The sequence below is a fragment of the Cibotium barometz genome, chromosome 47 (genome assembly GCF_041138505.1).
Source record: "Cibotium barometz isolate CiBa-2024 chromosome 47, ASM4113850v1, whole genome shotgun sequence".
NCBI classification, from domain to species: Eukaryota; Viridiplantae; Streptophyta; class Polypodiopsida; order Cyatheales; family Cibotiaceae; genus Cibotium; species Cibotium barometz.
This window is the reverse complement of record NC_141092.1, coordinates 8789535-8808269: the sequence shown is the minus strand read 5'-3', so window position 1 is coordinate 8808269 and position 18735 is coordinate 8789535. Positions and strand designations below refer to the sequence as shown.

The following is an 18735-nucleotide window of genomic DNA, read 5'->3' as shown; positions in this document are numbered from 1 at the left end:
GCGGGTAGCTAAATCTAGTGAGCTGTAGGCTAGAACTAGCAAGACGACAACTATAGTGACTAGTTATTGCCAACTGATTAGTTATCAAAAATCAATGACTTGGTGTGACTTGTGGTTTGGTGGTTGATAAAACTGAGTAATGATTGGTGGTTGACAACCAAGTAGTGAGATTGGTGGTGAACATTGGAAGGGCTCTACTTTGTTGCATGTGTGCATGCATGTTCAACAGAAGGACTCACAAGCATGTAAAAGGATTTTGGCCAAGATAGGAGACGAGAGGAAGGCCACACCTAAATTGCGACCGAGGAAGGTGTGAAAGGGAAATTAATTATGGGCTTCAAAAAACAAGACATAAAGTCTAGCTGGGGATGGCGACTCTAAGCGCAGTGGTGGCACAGCAGCTGTGGTGCAGGGCCCTCAATTCACCATTTCTCCACGGTCGATTGCGTTTGCCCACCAGAAGCGCGGAGGCTTGCGTCTTGTACACGAAAATCGTCGCCTTTTCGAAGGAAGCCAGGTATGTGCAGCGATCCATCAGTATTCTGTATACATACAGTACTTCACGTAGAGAACTGTTGAAAAGATCCATTAGCATTTGGTTTACTCACTCGAAACACCTCTCCTTTTTGGTCTTCCACTGCAACCTCCTCATTATGTGCCGCAGATTCATCATTATGTTCATGCTCATTTGGTTCCTCAACAACGGGAGGAAGAACAGAGATGGCTTTGTCTGATTAGTACTTTTCATGTTTGTACTCATTCTTTATCTTTGTCAGCAAACACAAGTTTGCATCAACAAACATGAAACCATCAACTCGTTGAGTTCCAAGGCAATTGTTGTTCTTGTTATTTATATGGCTGAAAGTGCTTCACAAATTCTCTGAAGCAGAGGAAGCACACGTTTGCGTAAGATTGTGATGGCAACATATTGCAGCTCTGCTGCTCCCACCAAGTAACCACACCATCTTGACTTGTGCAAATACTTAGTATACAGAATTTCTGATTTATCATAGTGTATGCAAATGATAAATTTCAGATTTGAAGGTTTGCCTATCATATTGTGCATCCTTCATCCAAACATGCCCTCTGTGTTACGGTAACTTGCAAGTTGGTCCTTTACCCTATGCCATTCCTCTACAGACAGACCATCTTTTGAAGATTAGAGTTTCAAAACCATGCAAGTTGTCCAAGCTTCTCTTCAAGGCATGCCACCATTTGATTCATGGCTGATCTCATGCTAAAGAGATGATGAATAATGATAAGGCTATATGTAAAACGAGTCTCATTAAATTTAAGAGCTCTTTCTTTGCAAAGGTGTGGTATAATGCGTGTGATGAAGGTTACAATCTCTTTCTGTGTGTCAACAATGATTTTGACCCAATCCAACTTGCCTATTGTTTAGACAATGTGCCATGCAAGGACTTCAAGTGACGTGTGGGTATCTTTGTTTTAACAAGGCTTGTTGGTACTCTCCAAATCAAATACAAACTGCACCACATTCTCTATTTGATGTACTCTACATCCATGCTCAAATTTCACATATTACTGGGCTTGTTTTTGTCTCATTCTGTTTATGTGGACTTTTCATAGAGGGCCTTGCCTCCACATGTATCAAGAACATTCGCCAAGGAGTGCTACACACATCACTCCATCCATCTCCCATAAAATGTGCCATAATTATCTGAACTCTCTTTCACACGGGTACATTAGTAGTTTGATGGATGTGACTTCATCTTCTAGATAGGTAGATGGAGTATAGGAAGCCTTAAATGTTGCAATCTCAGCCACCATTTTCTTGAAGAATGGGCATGAAACAATATCCCACATGAATTATAAAAACTTGGCAACTGCAGCATCCACCAAGGCCTTACTATATGGGTGCCAAGAAGTATGTGTAAGAAAATACGACTTGTGCGTTCACGCACACACAACATGATCTTCCACAAGACAGATCTTAGATCACCAGAGATGGAGAACAATACTGGATTACTGCCACAAACTGATGGTGTTTGCCCACCTGTGAGCTCCGGCTCTAGGTGGACTCTGAGAGATGGAGGATGCCATGCACTAGCAAGGGCGCATGATGCAGTGAAGATAGATTTTAATTGATGATCTTAATGTGAGGGAGGAGACTGGTGTTCTGTCAGAACATGCAGCAGAGATGATGACAAAATCTGAGAACACGAGAGAAAGTGCACTGTAGAAAATAGACAGCAATGGAGAAGGAGAGAGAGAGGCGTGTAACTCTGCTCTATATACACAAGAAAATCCTGAAGTCAAGATACAATGGAATGGGGGCCATTTTATATGGCCCCAAATACCTAGTCGGCCAATGCTAAAGGCACCCGACTGCCGCACGACTGGTGTCATCCGGTCGGCCACCATCAGAGAGGTCCACGACCTGTGAAATCCAGTCAGACAGCTCCCAAAAATGAACACGTGCATACTGGTGCAGCCACCCAAACCATGGAAAAATAGGGAAAAATGGGAAAAAATGGGGAAAAAATATGGAGTGGGGAAAAAATGAGAAAACACCTAATATGGGCGGGCACACCCACAACAGAGGCCCTGGTGTATATGTATAGACAGGAGATGACTTCTAACACCCCCTCTGAGCTCCTGGCTGTGGAACCAACCCCAGGGAGCTGGAGTGCCGCCGGAGCATAGCCTGACGTAGAGACTTCGTGAAGAGGTCCACCGCAGTGTCCTCCGTTGAACAGAACTCTAGCAAGATGTCATCAGCAACAATCTTTTCACGAACAATACGCCTTTGGATGATCGTGGATTCCACCAGTGGAAACCCAATCCTGCCAAGTAACCTCTGTAACCTCACCACCTCGAAAGCAGCACCACAAGCAGCCCGGTACTCTGCCTCTGTTGACGACAAGGCAATAGATGGCTGCCTTTTACTGCTCCATAAAACTGCTCCTGAGCCAAGGGTAAAACTGTAACTTGAAGTAGATCTCCTCGTGTTTGGATCTCCTCCCCAATCTGAGTCACTCCACCCATGGAGTCTGACTCCATCCATCAATCCCCCTTCTATGTAAAAGAGTCCAAGATCCTTCGCATGCTGCAGAAACCACAAGATACGCAATCCTGCCTCCCAAAGAGTCCTCTGCAAACATGAGCTCAATAGCCTCATCAGGAAGCTCCTGTCCAATCTGGTAATCAACAACCAAATCAATGAACTATTCTGCTTCCGAGTCAGAGAGGCACCGTACTGCTCACAAGGATCAACAACTGATATGGTGGGATGCCAAGTCCTGTGAGCAACATCCACCTCCTTCTGTAAGTAATCAACTGCCACTTGCCTGGCTTTCCAAGAGGTCCCTGTGGAAAGAACTTCCTTATCTACAGGAGTTTCTTTGTCCCAAACGCTACGAGTAGGTTACTTGTAAAGTTTCCTCTGATTGACGAACACAAGAACTACCAACATTTGTACTGGAAAGTTCTTGCCAATTGTTGCCATCAAACTGGCAGGCTATCCACCAACTGGTCCACGAAAGCCTGCACCTGCAGCGTATCCACACTTAAGTGGCCACTAGACTACCACTCATCATAGAATTGAGGACCTGGGAGAGAGTGCTGAAAGCTTGTAAACTCCATTCTCCACTCCGCCTTCCCAAACTACCTGGCCTGTTGCCTTGTCCCGGAGAGCAATAAAATGCTCATCAAATTCCACCCGTACGCCAGTCTTGCAAACCTGATGCACTGACAACAGATGAAAACCAAGTGTGGGAATATACAACATTTGGAAGGAATGCTTCCCCCCTTTGCCATTGGGAACTATCTCCAACTTGCCCTCACTGTGAACTGGGATAGTGGATGTATCCCCAGTAATAATGTGACCAAAATACTTGCAGAGATCCTGTAAAGCCGAACGGGAAGGAGTCGTGTGCCTGGAAGCACCACTGTCTAGAATCCACTCCCGAGTATCTGTAGAGCGGAGAGTCCTCCAACCTCCTCCCTGCCCGAAGAAAATAAGACATCGGTGTCCATTACCTCCAAGTGCACAAAAGTTGGAGTCTTCACGGTTGCTGCTGAGGATTCTTCACCCTTCTTGGTGTTCCGCTTGGGACACTACCTCCAATAGTGGCCTTTCTCGCCACAATCATTACGGGTCCTCTCTGCCTTTAGTTTCTCACGGTCAGTGTCGGACTTCTTCTCAGAAGACTTCTCTGGTGAAGCCTTCCCTTTGTCCTTGTTACGGCCTTTCGATCGTTGGCCCGTTAAGGCCTCCGAACCTCCGCCCTGTGGAGGGTTCGTAAATCTTTCCTCTTGGTCCAAGACCATGGGCACAAGCTCCTCCCAAGTGACGGTGCTGGTAATCAAAGAAGAGTAGAATGCTGAGTATTGAGAGGGCAAATGTGACAGCAACGTTATGGCCATATCCTCTGATGATATCTCCTTCCCAGCTTGAAGAACTTCCTGCTGAAGAGCCTGCAGCTTGTTAATGTGCTCCCGCATCGTCAACGACTTTGCAGGATTCATAACCCATATTTGTACTTCCAAGGAAATCCTCTTCATGGGCGATACCCTGTTATAAAGAGAAGCCAAATGTTGCCATCATATACCTCTGGCCAGCGTCATATGCTTTACATTATTGATTACCTGCGGAGTGCAGTTGAGGAAGATGAATGAACGGACCCTGGCATTGACACGATCCCACAACTGTGCCTGAGCCTCACGGTCCTTTCAAATTGACGGTAACTCCCCTTTCTCTATCTCCGGCCGTGGAACCCCAACAACGATGAAATCAACAAGGTCGTATGACTCCAAAATAGATTCTATCATAACCTTCCATATGTCGTAGTTGGTCCCGTCTAACTGACGGTCTACTGGGAACGTGGGGAGAGTCGGGAACTTCACATGCTTCTCAGCCATCTCAAGTAAATCTGCCATTGCGGGGATGTAACTGAAAAGGGTGGGTGGGTGGGAAAAAAGAAGAACTTACACCTGCAATTGGCTGTCCAGCAAATCAGCCCGCCTTCCTCTTGCTTCTCCTCTTCCTGAACAGTCCAGAATAGTCCACCAATCAGCAACACAACAGTCCCCCTCTTGCACACACAATTCCCAAGATCTATCAAGAGCCTAGAGCTCTGATACCATGTCAGCGGAGATGATGACAAAATCTGAGAACACAAGAGCAAGTGCACTGCAGAAAATAGACAGCAATGGAGAAGGAGAGAGAGAGAGGCGTGTAACTCTGCTCTATATACACAAGAAAATCCTGAAGTCAAGATACAATGGAATGGGGGCCATGGGGCCATTTTATATGGCCCCAAATACCCAGTCGGCCAGTGCTAAAGGCAGCCGACTGCCTCACGACTGGTGTCATCCAGTCGGCCATCATCAGAGAGGTCCACGACCTGTGAAATCTAGTCGGACAGCTCCCAGAAATGAACACGTGCATATTGGTGCAGTCGGCCAGCTACTGGGTCATCCTGCCATCATAGGACACCCACCCAAACCATGGAAAAATAGGGAAAAATGGGAAAAAAAGTGGGGAAAAATGAGAAAACACCTAATACGGGCGGGCACACCCACAACAGAGGCCCTGGTGTATATGTATAGACAGGAGATGACTTCTAACATGTTCTCCTTTTACCCTTGAGTGGTCTATCAGCACACACTCTCATGCATCCTATTTGGCATGGTGCCAAATCTGTGTAAGCCATCTCCTAACCATCTAGCCTGATGAAAAATAGAGTGCTTGGAAAGACTTGGTGAAAATGCATGCTTAAGATTTCAGGAGACAACGCCATTATATATCGGAGAGGTATAGATTTAACACACAAGCGTAGGTGACTCATAGAGACAGAACCTATATGCAACAACATTTGCGTAGAGCAAGTTTAACATGGCTATTTGTGTCATGTGCATGACATGCTCATGTACCTTCTCAGGGCTAATCCAGAAGGGGCAGCCAGAAAAGGACAAGTAGAGCTAGGATTTTGGAGCACAAGGCCAGTGTGGACATGGAGCAAGGCTGAAGGGCATGAAGAGGAAGGCCTGTTGGCTGTACTAGAATTAAGCAAGAAGCTGTCGGCTGCGTACAGGAGTGGTCGACTGAATTGGAGAGCAAGGCGGCTGCAGGCGTTACAATTTATGGAAAAAAGTGCCCAGTCAGCTGGTCCGACAGCAGTCGGCCAGCTCATCTTTGGTTCAAGAAGCCTATATAAAGGCATGAGTGCTCATAGTTGTATTCATTCAACTCATTTAGGAGTTGGGTCCTTAGGGTCCAAGTAGGGACCAGATTTTGGTGATGTTCACCTTTTCCAAGAAGGCAGCCTAGGGCTGTGGACTGAGTGCCTTTTTGTACTATATTAATATACTGAATTTCCAGCATCTCTCTCTCTCTACTCTCTCTTCATATCTGCGTTTTGCATCAGCATGTTTCCAGGAGTGTTTAGGGCTGAAAGAAGACCCCTAGAGCTTCTGCGTGTTACAATTTGCTCATCATAGAAACACAAGTTCAATGCAGAAAATTGGAAGCTTACAAGAAAGCACAGAACCTTCACCAACAATAGATTTGAAACCAAAGATACGAGCTTACTGGAACTTTATTAGGCCTCCATCTGATATTGATCAACAATGCCATGTATAGAAGAACATGCCCAGCAGTAGACAGTTTGAATAGACACTTGCTACTCAACAAAGTTGTGTAGAACTACTCACTCTCTCACCGACCAACAAAGACAGTAATATTCTTTAAATACGAAAATAGCATGGACACAGGATCTTCTATGAAGAAACACATACGTTATTCTCATTAGCACAAAGATAAGATTTAAAAAATGTTAAGCCCTCTAAATAGAGATTTCTAACATAACCACCGAGCTGAACTTTTAGTTAGCAACATGCTAACTCTAGCATGTCAACTCTTACTCATGACTGCACGAGAATCAATTCTCACCAACTTTCACTAAGATTACTATAAGCTTTTAACCTTTTACTAAGGTTACAAAGACTCACATAAACAAGGCTTGATCACTCTACCTTTTAACACCCCCACTTGATCAAGCAACTACACTGACCAAGTGATTACAACTCATGAAGAACTCAAAACCAATGTTCAACTGTGGAAAAGTTGGTGGTCTCTCTCTTTGGACTCGTTGGCTTTGCTGAATCACTGACTTCCTTGTCTTTCTTCTTCTTCTAGCAATCCTTTATCATGTGTTCCTTCGTGGTGCAACACCACTAGTATCAACCACCATAGGCTTTTCTCCTAAAGCAGATTTCGCCACCACAGGAGCCTTTCTAGGTGCGAGTTGAGTCTCTTCCAACACAAGGGAGGATGCCACAGCATTTAGCGTTAAGTTGGGCTGGTTTGCAATCGAGGAAAAACACTGCTCATAGCTCTTTGCATGCTTGGCAAAAGCATGAAGTGGCATCTTCTTCATTGACCGTTACCCCTGCACCCATTAACGGATCCATCAATGACCACAACACATTGAGGTGCTTTGCAATGAGGACACCATATGCCATCTTTCAATGATAAATCCTCTTCCTTAAGAAGAAGAAGGCAACCACATTAATTTGCTTGAAGATAAGCTTGAGCCGCTCCCAAGCTACAGTGTGCCAAAACTCCTTGTTGGACTTGATATAAGAGCTTGACCACTCATGAGTGTGCTTGTATCAGTCTGCCCAGAACAAACCCCCCTTGCTCTAAGTAGGGATATGTAAAAAATATGGAGCCTTTTATAAAAACAAGGCTTATGAGAAAAACACGAGATTATTTATCAAATTTTGGGGTAGATTCTTAGCAGAGAACCCCTGACTCATACAAAGTAGAAAATTCAGAAAGCCCAATCATAATCTTCCTTTTCAAGAGAAAGATTAGTCATAATAGTGAGAGCTTCCTTCACTGTTGTGGATGTCTCTGGTATGTCTTCATCTTCATCTTTTTCTTCTCCTACCAGATTTACATGGTCCTCAGCTTGCTCCTTGGCCATCCGCTTGAAACACCCGTCTTCGGGATGTCCAAACGTTTTCCAGTAAGTGCACTTTTTGATCTTGCTTGGTTTGCCCTTGCCTTTCATCTTTGACATGACAAGCTCTGTGAGACGATGGTCCTAATCAATAAGGATGGCGATCATATCCTAGTATGACATCTCACGGGCCACCCTAAGTACAGCAAGGGTCTCTGCATACCTAGGAATATAGTGGATAGAAGTATGCTTTCATGTCGTCCCCCCTTGAGAGCAATGAGTTGTTGAAGAACTGAGCCTAGATTGCTCTCGTGTTCTTGCAAAATATGAGCTTCTTTCATTTTTCATATTTAAAAAATCTTTGGAATTATTGATCTTGTTTCCGAACAAATTCTAAAGTTCTTCCCATACCTCTTTGGCCAGTTTGTCTAGGTCAAGATGATGTATGAGGTTGTTAGCTAGTCCCAAGCCGATGTGTGCGAGTGCTTTGTCATTCTTGTCCTGCCAAGCTTGCGCTGCCGGGGATCCCTCTTCTCCTTTGGGCTCTTCTTCAATGCCCTTGAGCACATTCTAGACTCCATCTCGCATGATAAGAAGTCGGATTTTTGTTTGCCATGTAGGAGAATTTCTTAAAGGCAATAGCACTTCTGGTAAATCTATTTTGAAAATCTGATTTTGCAGAAGGCCCCAAATTCTATGGAGTGGAGGAGTTCTCGGGAGAGTTGTTATTGCAAGCACTGCAGGTGATGAGAAGCGTTGGAGGGGTCTGTGAAGCCAAGACTATTGATTCATTCTTAGACCCACCAATGTGTGTGAATTCAAACTTGAATCCCACTTAACTAAAGTCTCCTGCCACCACTTGACAATCCCGCGGTCCTCGGTTGGCAAAGGCATTGCACACCCATCAAGCTTGGGCCTACCGCTATCCTCCCTCAAGGGATCCTAGATAAAGCGCTCCTGTTTATCTTCTAGCCTTTCTGCTGCTGGTGGCGGGTAAAATCCTAGCCATCCTGGTGGCTTCATGTGCTCAAAGTCGTCATTGCCAACTGACTCCACGTTGTGATTGTTGGATGACTTCACGAAGTTACTGCCCAGTGACTCCATATATTTCTTGTGCACGCCAAATGGTGCATGCTAACTTGGAGAAAAGCAGCGACGAGAAGGTAATGGGTTATGGGCCGGAAAGAAGTGACAGGTTCGGAGAAAAGCTTTTAGGGTGGATGAGAGGGCTGAAGCGAAGTTTGCAGCTTTCAGAGATAAAGAGGTTGGAGATGGTGTACGTAGATCTTGCACAACCTGAATGTATGAGCCAATAAAAAGGGAGAAGTTGAATTTATGGGGGAATGAGTTAAAAAAAAAGCACACTTGCTTTAGTTTTGTGCTTTTTAAAAGCTAAAGCTTAAAAATAAGCCCCCTCTCGCTTTAGTGCAAAAAAAGCTCACTGCTTTTCTTTTACTCACGCTTTTTCCTATTTTAACATTCATGCCTCTTAGCTTTCCTTCTCCCACACGGTGTGAGGTTGTTGGGTGATGGCCTCTATAACACCACCAAATAGACACACAAGAAGAAAAGTAAAGGGATCAGAACTAGGGGACACCAAGAATCCAACTCCAAGGGCACTAATCAGCTCTGCTCCTATCCTCAACCCTCTAGGTGACACTTTCGGACACCTATACACTCTCCAATCTGACCCAGCTGACTCCTTTAGTTGTCCTCCCAAGTCAGCACTGACCTCCAAAAGCTTTGATCTTCCACCTATATAGCCCAACTAACCTCAACTGACAGTCTGCTGATTGAAATCCTCTCCAGCTGACACACAGCTAGTCTATTGTTGATTGTAACCTGAGTCGGATGCCTGTCGTTGATTCCAGTCATAAATATGACCGCTAGGCTCTCAAACTGTCCTCCAAGCTCGAAAAAAGATCCCCAATATCAGCACACTTCAATTCCTTGCTTCAGAGCTTCACCTGCCTTATCAGCTCTCCCCTGTTGACTTCCTGCTGACCTTTTGCTGACTTCCTGTCAATCTTTTGCTGACTCAATTGACTTCAATCCATCTCAATCTGATTCAGCTGATTCCTCTAAATACCCTCCCAAGTCAGACCAGACCTTCCACAACCTTGATCTTTTTACTTCTCACAACATTGAGCAGGTACAGGCGGCGCTGTGGGTGCTGTTGCAGGTACAGTGTACGGACAGCTGTACGGACAGAGCAGGTACTGGCGGCACTGGACAGAGCAGGTGCTGGCGGCGCTGGACAGAACTGGTACAGGCGGCGCTGACTGGCTGAGCAGGTATAGTCGGGTACAGAGACTGGTTGCAGGCAGCGCATGCAAGTACAGTGACACGTGGCCTGTATGGACTGGTACAATGCAGATTTTATGGTCTGTACAGTCAGGTACAGCACTGAAGTGGATGCAGAGAGGAAGGTACAGACAGGTACACTCACACATGTGAAGCAAAGTTGTTGAAACAAGTGTGCAAGTACAGACTGGTACAATCACTTTCTCCGGTGCAGATCCATGAGCTGATTTTGGTAAGCTCTGAATTTGTTCATCTATCTCTCTTTCCATTGGCTTATGTCTGTTGCAGATTTGAGCTATCTGGCCCCTTGTGAGAGGAGGGGTATGGCAGATTGAAAAGGGTGGAGACAGAGATTGAACAGTGAATGTATGTTGTGCTGAGTTGTTGAATCATGTGCATGAGATATGCCAGATGTATGCTCAAGGCTGTCCTGCTGAATAGTCTTGGCTGATCAGAGGGAAGCACAGAGTGTTGCTTTGAGACACAGATTTGTGTGTGTAAATCCTCTGTGCTAAGAGGTATTGTGGGCTGCCAGATTGGACATACAGGTGTATTCTCTTGGTTGGTTTTGGTGTACTCAGCCTTCGTATTTTTGAAATTGAATAAAGAAATACCGCAAGGGGCGCCAAGCTTTGGGGCCAACAGGTGTCGTTTTATTTTCAGATTTATCATTTTTGTTTTCATATCTGGACTACAAGTGGAAGGGTGATTGCTAGTCTACCGCACTTTGGTTTTTACCAGAGGCCAGTTCCAAGGTTCCGTCCCCGGGACCAATCATCAACTTTCTTAAGGGGGTGAGCTCATGGTTGCCTCAAGGAAAGTCATCGCTGAAAAATTCAGCAACATGTCTGATACAGAGGATGAGCACTTTTATCATGAAGAGGAAGAGCAAGAGACCTCTCCTGAGAGAAATGCATCTGAGGATATTTTTGCAGGAGAACAGGCTGCAGATGATGAGCATTATGAGGATGTAACACAGCTAGAAGATGTACTTGGTAAAGAGGATGATGATGCTCGGTTTAAAGATCGTCTGGCTAGTGTTATGGATGTATTTATGCAGCTCACACAAAGTGAGAAGTTTGCTGAATTTTTGAGATCCCGTACAGAGCCCGAAAAGAAGAAGAAGAAGGTGCGTTCTAAGAACCTTCCTCAAGGTCATAGTGGTGCCATCCCACAGGATCCATCTTTTGGCCAGTTTCCGAACATGCAGCATGCTTATGGTGCTAATTCTCAGAGTTCCTTCTTTGGACAGCCATCTATTCCTCAGCAGACTATGCATCCAGGTTATTTTGGTGGTGGCTCTGTGTTTCAGTCTATGACTGGGGGTTATCCTCAGGGAGGCATGGGTATGCCAGGGCCTTTTGGAGCAAATTTTCAGCCTGGTATGCAGGGGAATATGTATGGTGGTATGCAGTCCGGTATGCAAGGAAACATGTTTGGGAGCATGCAACCTGGAATGCAAGCAAATATGTATGGTGGCATGCAGCCAGGTATGCATAATGGTATGTTTGGAAACATGGCTGGAATGTATGGCATGCCAGGTGTGGGAATGGGTAATGTTGACCCTATGATGGGCATGAATGTTGGGGGCAGCAATCTTGCAAAGCCACTTCCATATGATAATCTAACGCCTATGGGTAAGGCGAAAGATTATAAGGAAGGGGGAGCTGCAGTGAAGTTTGATACATTCAGTGGAGCCAAAGATAAACTGAAAGCACTTACCTTTTTACAGCAGTTTGATGCTGCTTTTTCTGGTGGGAATTACACAGAGTCCTCTAAGGTGAGGAAAGCTGCCACTTTTCTCAAGGGCAATGCTTTGCAGTGGTGGTCTACTCTTCTTTTGCAGGGCATAGCACCCACTACTTGGGTACAATTTAAACAGGTTTTCTCTTCCGTATGGCTCACATCTACATTTGAGGTGGATGTTATGACTGCATGGCACAAGTTGGATGCTTCAAAGTGTGAGAATTTGGAAGACTATAACAAGAAGTTTTGGGAAGCTTTACTCCCAGTGACTTCTTACCGTGCAGTGCCTTTGTCTGAGCAGGTAGAGAAGTATTGTTGTGGGCTGCCCAAAGAGGTGCGAGATTATTGTATCAAGACTCGAGTAACGAACATGTCACAGATGATAGAAAATGCTATGACAGCTAATGCGTTACTCACTGGAGGATCATCTGGGTTTAAAGGAAGTAAGAACTCGAGCAAGAAAGCTGAAAAATTTGGGCATACTTCTCGTGATGCTAAAGGGTCTTTAGAGACGAGGTATAAGAAATTGCCAATGCCCAAGAGGACTTCCGAGGAAAGACAGGCTTTGAGAGATGCTTGGAAATGTTCTTACTGTACTGAAGAGGGACATATGTCATTTAATTATCCCAAGAGAAAGTCCCAAAAGGACTCTGACAATAAAGGAGAGCCCAAGTCAAAGAAACCAAAACCTTCTGCAGGGTTAGTTCTTGATCTTGTGGGGGAACAACCAGGTGGTGAAGAGACAGAGTTGTGCAGGGCATGGGGCAAAGTGGGAGATCAGAATGCCTTGATATTCTTTGACACAGGTGCTAGAGCCAACTTCATTTCACCAGATTTGGCTGGCCGATTGGGGATCCGTGCAGAGGAGATGGGGTCGTTATATGAGGCTAACATGGCTTGTCCAGGGTATGCAGAACCCGTTACTCCTATCATTGGGAAGCTCAGGCTTCATTTGCAGGGTTATGTGGACAGCGAAGAGTTTTTCATCATGCCTCTGGATGGTTGTGATGTTTTGTTGGGTATGCCATGGTGCCACAGAGTACATGCGGTGGTGGATACATACAATAGGAAAATCACTCTGAGTCATAGAGGGAAAGAACATGTATTGGATGTAAAACTCAAAGGGGAATCTGTTCCTATTGTATCTGCTTCGGCAATTTCATCAGTAATGAAAAAGCATCTTTCTGCGTACTTGATTTATGTAAAGGATGCCAAAGATGATGAGTCTAAGTCTAATTTGTCTATGTTAGATAAGGACAGGACTGATTTCTTATGTGGGTTCCAAGATTGTTTTTCCGAGTCATTGCCAGGAGAACTTCCTCCTGAGAGGCCAGAAGATCACGCCATTGATCTAATTCCTGGTAGTACTCCACCGAATAGACTGCCGTACCGTAGTGCTACTCCTAGACTTTGAGAAATCTTATGATAGGGTTGATTGGAGCTTTTTGGAGGGCACGATGAGTCGGATGGGGTTCCTTGTGGAGTGGTCGGTGGTGTTTCAAGACTTTACTCAGCCTCTCACAGTGAGGTTCTCATTCAACGAGTCCATGGCGACAGATTCCCCCTTTCTCGCTCGGTCCGACAGGGCTGTCCTCTGGCACCTTACCTTTTCGTATTCGTTGTCAAGGCCATGAGCCATTTTCTCTTAGCCTAGGAGACGGGGCTTCAAGGATTGCATCTCCCTCTGCGTACTCAAGAGGAGCTGCTGGACTCAAAGTTCGCAAATGACACAGCAGCTTACCTATCAAGAGATGTGGGGAATATCCAGAGATTCGTTGAGGCAATCGAGATCTTTTGTTGCGCATTAGGAGCGTGGATCAACTGGCACAAATCGTGTGGTTTTTGGGTGGGCTGTGCACCCGCCCCGACTTGGTGATTAGTTGAGGTTTTCCAATGGATCCCAAGGGGCACTCCAGTTCGCTATCTTGGATGTCAGGTAGGCATCGATATCTCTCCGGAGTTGCAGCTCACTCTTCTTTTGAGCATTCGGAAGAAGCTTTTGTAATGGAGTTCTGTGAGACTCTCCCTAGGTGGTAGAGTGGTGGTGGCGAACCAGGTCCTTCTTGCCACCATGTGGTACATTACTTCTTGTTGGGCCTTCTCCCGAGCATGTATTTGTTAGGTACAGAGGCTGATCCGGAACTTCTTACGGGCTGGCAGTGTGATGGTGGGAGGCTTGCAAGGGCCAAGATGGCATGGAGAGTGATCATTCAGCCACGACGTAAAGGGAGCCTAGGCATCATTGACCTTGCTATTCAGAGCCGTGTCCTGTTCGGCAAGCTGATTGTCAGAGGACTCCTTCCCGGTGGTGAGTCTTGGAAGGACTTCTCTTGGCCCGGATTTCAGCCCGCACCCCAAGTCTAGGGGGCCCTTGGCTACAGAGTACGAGATGGATCTTCATAGAGATGTGGGCTTGTGGATTTAGCCTAGCTTTTGAGGACAGATTTGCAACCAGTTTACTCTGACCTTGTGATCACCTCCGGCCGGCCCTTAGGCAGCTACCTTCGGTAGCCTCAGACAAGCGTCTTCGGCAACCATTGATCTGAACCCCTGGTCCGTTTACCCAGTGGCCATATGTTGGGGACCCGACCTCATGTATCATGGGGTGTGTTGAGCATAGGACTTGCCAGGTCCCTTGGAGATTCGCTTGCACACAGGTAGTTACCCCCGGAGGTTTAAAAGAGAGGCTTGCCAAGGATCCGGGATAGAGATAGGCTCAGCATCGTTATCGACTTTGCTATTCCTCAGGAGTGGCTAGCTCTTATCCTAGACCCGACCCCCCCAACTGTGGCTAGGCGTGTGTACCAGGCATGATATTATATTGGTAGTCCATGGAGCGGATGAGGGCTGTGATTTACTCACTTTTTCTATTGCTCCTTATGGCAGATCAAAAAGATCCGAGCTCCCCTTGGAGGATTTCAGTGGCTGCACCTTACAGAGGGTGAGGGTGATTGGATTTCAGGCACGTGAGTGGCACATAGACCCCCTGCCAGCCAAGGTGGCCGGGGAGAGATTCTTGCGGCTATGGATATGGGAGAGCCGACCTCTCACACGCCTCCCCGGGAGAGTGGACTTGGCGTGATCCTGCTGATTAGAGGAGACTTTGGATGCCTCTAATCAGTGGCTGCACCTTACAGAGGGTGAGGGTGATTGGATTTCAGGCACGTGAGTGGCACATAGACCCCCTGCCAGCCAAGGTGGCCAGGGAGAGATTCTTGCGGCTATGGATATGGGAGAGCCGACCTCTCACACGCCTCCAGTGGGACCTGGGAGAGTGGACTTGGCGTGATCCTGCTGATTAGAGGAGACTTTGGATGCCTCCTTTTTTGCATACACAGCGCGGCTAGGCTACAGGATTCAGATGCCAGAGATTGATGGCACCCTGGCAACAATAGTACATTGGCAGTCATAGGGCCTCTCCCAGCGTTTCCTCTCAGATTTTTGGAAGAGACTCTAGGATAGTTTTTGGCCTTGAAAGATCACCCTCTTTCTTTGGCCGATGGTGCATAGGAGCTTGGCAGTTGGCACGTGGTTGGCCATTAGAGGTTGACCAAAAGCTTGTCCGAGGTGCAACCACCCTCAGGAGTCTCAGCGACATTGTCTTTGGGATTGCCTGAAGGCTCAGCAGGTTTGACTGTGGATTCTCCGCATCTTCACGATGGACAGAGTCTCGATCTGGATCATTACATGGGGCATTGCCACAGAGGCTGAGGTTGTTAGGGCTTACGATGAGGATGGTGGGGGGCTAGCCCTTCAGGTCTCTCACCTTCGAATTTTGGCAGTACCAGTCACAGTTCCATCTACTGACCACTAGAGGCCGGGCTCATGCCAGAGATGGGAGATTTGCAGTAACATTGCAGCGTGGCACATATGGCGAGCTAGATGCAACAAAGCCATCGAGGGTACCCACTCCACCTGCAGAGTCCATCAGGAGCATTTGGCTTGACATCATCCATACCCTCCGTGGTCAGTGGGGGAAGTTGCAGGGTGGCTCTGACCACATGCGGAAGCGGCGGGAAGCTTTCTTGAGTCTTTGGCAGCTTGGTCCTTTTCTCACCAATAGAGGTGGTGACCCCACTTGGCATTACAGACCACTTGTGTGTGTACCAGGCATGATATTCTATTGGCAGTCCATGGAGCGGATGAGGGCTGTGATTTACTCACTTTTTCTATTGCTCCTTATGGCAGATCAAAAAGATCCGAGCTCCCCTTGGAGGATTTCAGTGGCTGCACCTTACAGAGGGTGAGGGTGATTGGATTTCAGGCACGTGAGTGGCACATAGACCCCCCGCCAGCCAAGGTGGCCAGGGAGAGATTCTTGCGGCTATGGATATGGGAGAGCCGACCTCTCACACGCCTCCAGTGGGACCCGGGAGAGTGGACTTGCCGTGATCCTGCTGATTAGAGGAGACTTTGGATGCCTCCTTTTTTGCATACACAGCGCGGCTAGGCCGCAGGATTCAGATGCCAGAGATTGATGGCACCCTGGCAACAATAGTACATTGGCTGTCACAGGGCCTCTCCCAGCGTTTCCTCTCAGATTTTTGGAAGAGACTCTAGGATAGTTTTTGGCCTTGAAAGATCACCCTCTTTCTTTGGCCGATGGTGCATAGGAGCTTAGCAGTTGGCACGTGGTTGGCCATTGGAGGTTGACCAAAAGCTTGTCCGAGGTGCAACCACCCTCAGGAGTCTCAGCGACATTGTCTTTGGGAATGCCTGAAGGCTCAGCAGGTTTGACTGTGGATTCTCCGCATCTTCACGATGGATAGAGTCTCGATCTGGATCATTACATGGGGCATTGCCACAGATGCTGAGGTTGTTAGGGCTTATGATGAGGATGGGGCTAGCCCTTCAGGTCTCTCACCTTCGAATTTTGGCAGTACCAGTCACAGTTCCATCTACTGACCACTGGAGACCGGGCTCATGCCAGAGATGGGAGATTTGCAGTAACATTGCAGCGTGAGATGCAACAAAGCCATCGAGGGTACCCACTCCACCTGTGGAGTCCATCAGGAGCATTTGGCTTGACATCATCCATACCCTCCGTGGTCAGTGGGGGAAGTTGCAGGGTGGCTCTGACCACATGCGGAAGCGGCGGGAAGCTTTCTTGAGTCTTTGGCGGCTTGGTCCTTTTCTCACCAATAGAGGTGGTGACCCCACTTGGCATTACAGACCACTTGTGTGTTCCCCCCCCTCCCCCCCGCGCGAGATAGCCTTCTCCCCATAGAGCGGCCAGTTAGAGGGGACGTGCATCTTTCTCCACTTTTTGACTATTAGATCCCCGCCCTGTACATGGAGGCGTGGTTGTATCTAGCTCTTCGTGGTTGTTTTTCATTAACTAATAGAAGGATCTTTTTTCCGGAAAAAAAAAGAGGTGTGTGAAGTACACGACTTAAATTGATGCGACACTTGCTTGATTATTTCAATGAAAGTATAAGTATCTTTTTAGGTTATAAAGGTTGCCTCCCGACATCACGCTCATGTCACTCACACACAAATATCTAGATATTATTCATAGTCACCAGAAATGTTTCGGGGTTTTTGGGGTTTCGGGGCAAAACGTTTCGGCCTTTGTCTAAGAAACGCGAAGGTTTCGGTTTTTTTCTATATAATTTTGCATTGCTAAAGTTCCAAACAATAGGAACTTTTAACATTTTGAGAAACAAATTTTTTTTTTTGAGAAACCAAAAAAATTAGGAGTTTTTGAAACGTTTCTTGCGTTTTGGGGTTTCTCACTCCAAAAACGCGTTTCCATGTGACTATGATATTATTTCATATCCCTCTAAGAGGTGGTTCACACATATTACCACATTTTTATCCAGGCTTAGAAGCCTTTCACACACATGAAGACCTTGATTCCCAACAATCCCGCCCTCAAGGGATTACCTCAAACTGTGTCAAGGAGAAATCTTAGACATATGGCCTAGTTTCTCATGCTAGTTATGGGATCCCAAGGGTAGAGTACACACAGGATCAGGTCACTCAAAAAACACAACCGAACAACACACAACTAATCACAACACAACAACACAAGACAGAACTTTGGACTCCAAAAGGCCCAATCATCATGGTAGTAATTTGCTTCCTCTGTGGAAAGCTCTTTCTCCTCAATGATGTTGGCATCTGCTTTTTTATGATAGTAATACTTTTCATTGTGGTTGTTTTTCCCACAATGCTTTCACGGCTTCTTTGAATTGCAGTCTTTTTTTGTTGATTGTTCCTACCACAAAGGGAACATTTCATGGCTTTGAAGTTCTTTGTGAAGAAGGAGCTTTGTTCCTACCACAAAGGGAACATTTCATGGCGTCAAAGTTCTTTGTGAAGAAGGAGCTGTCCCCTTCCATTGCCTTATTCTTGAACTTCTTCTCTTCATCTTTGAAGGAGTTGATGATTCCTTCCAGGGTGAGTTTTGGGAGTTTTTTGGTGATGAAGTTTCCCTAGGGATCCTCAGGCATTGACATTGACTTGATAAGAACAGCTGCGGCCAGGTCTTCATCCACCTTGGCATTAAGTGCAGCAAGCTGGTCCATCAAGGATTTCATCTTGTTCACATGAGCGTTGAAGTTCTCATGTGATTGCATCATTAGGCCATAGAACTCTATCTACAAAGAGACCTTAGAGTTCTTTCCCTGTGCTCCAAAGAGCTTATCTAGCATCTCATGGGCTTCTTTGGAAGTCAGGAGATCAGCAACATGGTGTATGAAGTTGTCGGACAGGCTATGAGGCCAAATGCTTTCTGATCCCGGAGCTTCCA

The 18735-nt window shown here is 46.3% G+C and overlaps 1 protein-coding gene across 2 annotated transcripts in view; it reads left to right on the top strand.

The window, feature by feature from the left end:
• The first annotated feature begins 325 nt into the window (after positions 1 to 325).
• Positions 326 to 18735, top strand: part of LOC147611336 (alpha/beta-Hydrolases superfamily protein) — a 59880-nt gene continuing 41470 nt past the window's right edge. For both annotated transcript variants that reach the window (XM_086784397.1, XM_086784396.1), the window contains exon 1: positions 326 to 517. In XM_086784397.1, coding sequence (XP_086640523.1) covers positions 369 to 517 — 149 coding nt within the window. In that variant the 5' untranslated portion in view covers positions 326 to 368. The remainder of the gene's footprint in view (positions 518 to 18735) is intronic.